The sequence below is a fragment of the Pelodiscus sinensis genome, chromosome 1 (assembly GCF_049634645.1).
Source record: "Pelodiscus sinensis isolate JC-2024 chromosome 1, ASM4963464v1, whole genome shotgun sequence".
In the NCBI taxonomy this organism is placed as follows: domain Eukaryota; kingdom Metazoa; phylum Chordata; order Testudines; family Trionychidae; genus Pelodiscus; species Pelodiscus sinensis.
Genome location: NC_134711.1, coordinates 77,031,193 through 77,037,192, shown reverse-complemented (window position 1 = coordinate 77,037,192; position 6,000 = coordinate 77,031,193). Strand labels below are relative to the sequence as shown.

Here is a 6,000-nt window from a genome sequence, read left to right as displayed (position 1 = left end):
GAGCTCTGTGTAGTTCAAAAGCTTGTCTCACTTCAGGAGAAGTCCCTCTGGTCTCCTGCAGAATAGTGGGGGCGAGGCAGAGAGAACAGAGGACTTGGCCAACAAATGCACCAAGGGAACCAGACCTCAGCAGGAGCTGCTAGGGGATGACATGGGGAAGAGTAATTCTGGCAATATGGAAGTGCAATGAGGATTGTGCAAATCACAGTAAGGACCCTTTCACTGTTGCCCCCAAACTCTGGGTGCCAAAGGCTCCCACTGGGATCTGTCAGTACCTTGGCCTGAACCACATACAGCACAGCATCCACTTGGGAACATGCGCGCTGGGACAACTGACATAGCGGTGGTGGCCAGACCCATTGAACCAAGTCGGGAACCCTTCACATGAGGGAAGCCATTTCAAGCCAGGCCAGGGGGAGCAGCATCAGCATTCCCAGTTCCAGCATTTCTGCCTGGGAATTAAACCCAGCCCCCACAGCCCTTCCCCACACGCTTCCCAGTCCCTTCTCCTCGGCCTGCTTCAGCACCGCGAGGGGCTTCGGGCCGGTGCCACCTCCGGGGCGCGCAGGGCGCAACCGCAGCCCCCAGCTTTGTTTTCCAAGGTGCATCTGCCGGAGACGTGGCACATGCTCCCCAGGGCGCAGCAGCCTGTGGGCCAGGTCGCTGGCTGCCCCAGCGCATGGCGCCCCCTTGCTACCGCCTGCCCCCGGGGCCGAGCGGGTTTCGCACCCGGCTTGGGAACGCGCTGAACTTCTCTCCCTGCTGCGCTGCCTCGCCTGCTGCCCGCTCTCGGCGGCTGTGGGAGGAGAGGGAGGGGAAAGGCGTGTCTCGCCCCGGCTCAGAGGCTGCCGCGGCTCACTGCGCCTGCTGCTGGAGACGGATCGGAGCTATAAAAGAACTGGCCCGGCGCCGGCTTCGGCCTCAGTCACCGCCTCTGCTCACACGCCGCGGAGAAATAGCGAGCAGCGCGGCTGGCGAGCCACGGGGCCGGGGAGAGAGTGACGCTCACTCTGGGCAACCCCAATGCGTGGACTAGCTGCCGCTGCACTATGCTGGAGCCACAGTGCCGCTGAAGGGAGAGTGCACGCGGCCGGCTGGGCTGGATTGCAGCGCTGTCTTTCCTTATGAAGAAGACACAAGTGAGTACCTAGACCCAGCGCACTTCAGGAGGCAGGGAGTACCTGAAGTGCGGCGGAGGGGCGGCGGGGAGCCAAAGGAGGCGCGCAGCTCAGTGGGAACTTACAAAAACCGACATGCTGGGGGCCGAATCGGTTCCCTGGCCAGAGCTATGCAAAGAAAAGCGTTCAAGATGCAGGCGCTAGAGGTAAATTGGGCGGGAGGCCAGGAGGCAGCGTGCCACATCTGGCTGTGCAAACGGCTTTTACTTTAGGTTAGATCAACTGCTGTCAGGTAAGATCTGTTCAGATTCTGGAGTATTAAAGGGCTTATTTAGTAAAGCCTGGGCTATTAGAGAGGCTCTTAACTTCTAACACATAGATTTGCTTGTAACAGAAATATAAACCCCTTTTACACCATCTAAGCCTCAGCAGGTTGGCAGCTGCTTCTGTTAGGAGCCCAGGCCAGCCCACTTGTTTTCAGCTGTCAAGCCTTGCAAGAGCAGATCAGTTCCAGTGATTAATAACATTGTTATTTTACGGAGGTGGGAGCTTGAGGAATTCCTTCCTATCAGCATTGTCCCATACAGCAAGCAACTTGTGGAAAAATTACTAGAAAGGTCTGAAGTAAAGATTTCAAAAGTCATCTGGGAACGTGACCTCAATAAATACATTACATATGTTGTATATGATAGACACACTAGAAAGATATGTGCTAAACACGGTGGACCTAGTGGACTTGAAATAAGTTGAGGCAAAATATAGTTCATAGTCACTAGCTTTGTTCAAGTAGCTTGACTTTTACAGCATGTCACATACATTGTAGATGGCTACTTGGCATTCTTCCCCTTGCCCTTTCCCACCCCAGTAATAAAGAGTTACTCTATACGTTTGGTGGATTGTGTGCCATTTTCTCAAAATCTATGTGAGATTACAATTACTGTATGGTTTATATCTTTTTAAAAAGGGGATAACAGGTATAATTGGTGAGAAGGCAGCAGTAAAATAAGTTGAAAAATCACCAGCAAGTGAAACTGTTAAATACAAGAATTTAGGGCCTCCTCCTGCAAGGTGCTGTCTACCTTCAACTTCCTCTGCTATGGAGAAAGTCAGTGGTACTTCAGAAGGCTGTGCTTTTGCAGAGGGGAACAATGGAACGCATGGCATGCCCTGCTCTTTCACTGCTCTTTGGCCAGTGGTTGCTTATCTGGAGGTTCCCCACTTTACTACTCTCCTCTTTCGTGGCTCTGCTGCACTCATATATTCCCTTTCCTTGATAGTATATTTAGAGCCTTGATGAACATCAAGGACTAATAGGCTACAGTTTAAAAAATGCTGAAAACAATAAGGAAAAACTTCCTACCTGTGGTCTACTAACTAAGCGGCCATAACTTGGAATATTTAAAACTGGTCCAGCTATGGCAGTAGAAAATATATTATGTAGGGAACTTTCCTTCAGTAGCTCTAGGGGTCAGCACTCATTAATCTTTTCCATCTTTAGTTTCTGTGATATAGAACCACAATGCTTATACTAAAATAATTAACTATGTAAATTCCACACTTAACATTTACTTAAGATGAATAGTGAGGGTTTTTTTTGATTCCTTCAGATTACTGTTTCAAATCTTTTCAGCGAAGTAATGGTGAACAGATATTTTTTCACTTTGCAGACTGAAAGGCTAGAAACTAATCTTTTTTTTTTTTTTAAACAAGAATATACTTCTGTTTAAAATGGGTTGGATGCCAGAAGAGAGGCAGCATGTTCTAATTTATGCCAATTTACTCTTAAATTTCTTTATTGGGAAGATAATGAAATTGTTCAGCATGTAGTTAAGAATTATGGTAAAATGGTCCTTGTGAAAAAAAATGTTCAACTTTTTTAAAAATACCAAAACTTTCTCCAAAATTAGGAAATACAGAGCAAAGCAGGTATAATGGATCCCACTCATTCAGCCTGGAAAAGCAGGATGTCTTGTCATTCCATAGCATATGGTTTAGCTCAGGGATTTTCAAATTGTGGCTGAACCTTATGGAACTGCTTCTGTCACAGCTTGAAGCAACTGTTAGCCTTCAAGTAGTTGCCCCCCCCCCCCCCAGACACCATGGTAAAAACTTAACCCCCCCCCCCCACACACACAACCAACCACCAACCACAGCAATAATTTGCATCCTGCAGAGCTTCTGTGTGTTCTTTTCTGAATTCATCCTGTGATCTAAGGTGATGGGTTAGCAAACAGGAAGACAAAATCAAACCAATAATCATCCTGAAGAGATCAGAGCAGAGGGCAGTGTAAAATGAAAAATGTTTTCACTTAAAAATATCTACTTCTGCATGCAGAGAAAAACTACTAACACATACAAAATGGAGCTCTTAACCAAATAGTGGAATTGCATTAAAGTGAGTTAATGTTGTCATCTTACTGGTTTTTTTTACATAAACATGCATTATGATTGCTCCAAAGAAGTGGGATTGGAAGTGTGGGAAAGAAGTTGTTCCCTAGATCTGTGTTAAGAAAGGTCAAGCCAGCAGGATCAAACTGCCTTGAAAAATTTCTTAAATAGGAGGAAGAAAAATCTGAGTTTCTTACTTTTAAGAGAATGTTGCTCAAGAAAAGGTGTTCATTTCAGCTAAGACACTATTTGAGGAAACATATTGACAAGTAACATGCTGATGGTCAGTGAAAAAAGAATGTTCCATTAAACTAAACTTGGTACATGATCAAGTTTATCATTTATTTTATTTACTCCAATCGTACAGTGTGTCACCTGGGAAAATTAGGGATACTACAAAGAACTGGTTCATCAATAGTTTAAATGCTAAAATTGTTTAGTCAAAACCTATGCATTTTGGTAAAAAAAATCTATTTTAAACACACTAACAGCTGTCTCAAAAATGGTAGCAATTCTCTTTTTTAAAAACAAGATTGAACATTTAGAATCCAATCCTTCATATTTTTACTATGTGAACAGGCCCACTGAAGTAATCTAATTGAAGGATTATTCTCATGAGAGGATTTGCAGGATTATGCCTTTAGTAATTAAACATTAATACTGGCATGAGTCTTCATGAGGCCATATTCTTTTACATATATTAATATTAAAAATCACTTTATAGCAAGATAACCTTTTCAAATGAGAGGTGGGATGATGACTGATACTATAATACAGTTTACCCGAATACTTAATTTCTCACTTTCTTATTGGCTTAATTAAAGGACAATCTAAATTAGTTCAAATAATTCACTAAGAATCAGCACAGAAAGAGGTCATCATACAAAGCTAACGAGAAAAATTGGAGCTAGTGGCATCCACTATTGAAATGGCTAAATGTTTCAGCATTTTGACCTGCAGTACTAAGCTAGACACAACCTCTTGGAGATCTTACTAATGGAAAAGAGCTTAGGGCAAAATGAAGCTTTTCACTGTTGAATGGGTGCATTCATTGCCAGTGGTTACATGACCTTCTGGGCTTCATTCAAGAGACAGTCCTAGCTTTACAACATTCTTTGCCATTGGAGAGGAAGCCTGTGTACTAAAATATGAAGAACAATCAAACTATATCAGAAGAAAGTTGGCAGAAAGCAGAATTAAAGAGAAGGAAACTACATATTTCTATCCTGCATAATACTATGCTAAAACAAAATAAGAAAAATATGGATCTAATGCAAAATTACGCATCATGAGAGCATTCACTGGCATTGTCCTGGTGCAAGCTGCAGGAAACAAAGGTTGAACTTCTTGCTCAGTTCTCTACTACACTGCACAGTTGTTCATGAGAAGAAAGAGACCTAGGCACTACAGGCCATTTGAGATTAAGGATGCAAATTTTGATTCAATGTAGTCTTGGGGTTTCATCACATGACATAATCTTTAATTCCTGGAGATTCCAGGACCATGCTGGAAGGTGGGCAACTGTATTTGAGGTCCCCAGGAGTAACATATTGATCTCCACTCATGCTGTTTTAGAGACAGAACAAGAATGGCCAGGAGGTAGGAGGATACCATACCATAATCACTCCTCAAAGAACTGAGCAGATAGGATTCCCTCCCCAGTCCCCATCCAGATCTGATTTTGTCTACAGCCTACTTTATTTGTTGTGAACAGTGTACCATGAACACCCTGTAGGAAGCCTGATGAAGAAATGCCAGTGGGATGAACTTCTTTTTTGGGGTAAATTTAGATATATAACACTTCTTGCTCTGCCTGCTTCCATTTCATGTTTGTGTGCCTGTAGTGTGTAATCCAGTATAGGGGCAATTTCTTGTATAATATAAAATGCAATTCTAACTTTATAATTGAAATTCATGTTGTCATCTTGTTCAACAAGTTAATTATTGAGATGCTAGCTAAAGTAACTGCTGTCCTATCAGTTGAATGTTATGTGGGTTAATGTTATACTGGCTCATGTAAATGCCGTATGGTGCAAAAGTTCAATGTTGGCAAAATACTCTCTTTGGCTTAGGGAGAGCAATGCAAGTATATATCCTGTAAACATAGCACTGATTTACTTAAAGCAAAGCATGAAAAATACCCCTCTACACAATTCCATTTGAGGGGTGTGAGAGCTGACAGAGGAAAATAGAATTTATTTTATATTTGGTCTTTGGTATGCCAAACCCTTGATTAGTTAACCTTCCAAATACACTGGAAATCCATCTGTTTTTCCTGGAATTTAGGATGAAAGAGATGGGATAATGTGAGTGGAAACGAGAAGGTTCACTTTTTTACTTTGATTTGCTGGTAATGATCTGGGGCAGTGCAATTAATTGTTTTTATTAATTTTTATTTTTATTTTGTGAGTTTTAAAATAAATACCCAGAACACCCATTTAATATACCATATAAATTCTTGTATACAACATATATTGATTGTGGTGGGAGGTCT

At 42.7% G+C, this 6,000-nt stretch overlaps 1 protein-coding gene across 5 annotated transcripts in view; it reads left to right on the top strand.

The window, feature by feature from the left end:
* The first annotated feature begins 823 nt into the window (after positions 1–823).
* The window catches only part of KITLG (KIT ligand), a 93,693-nt gene continuing 88,516 nt past the window's right edge, over positions 824–6,000 (top strand). For 2 of the 5 annotated variants that reach the window (XM_075932853.1, XM_075932868.1), the window contains exon 1: positions 827–1,139. In XM_075932853.1, coding sequence (XP_075788968.1) covers positions 1,125–1,139 — 15 coding nt within the window. In that variant the 5' untranslated portion in view covers positions 827–1,124. Of the gene's footprint in view, positions 1,140–6,000 lie in introns of all 5 variants that reach the window. The other 3 variants (XM_014568994.3, XM_014568993.3, XM_014568995.3) reach the window with 2 other exon arrangements.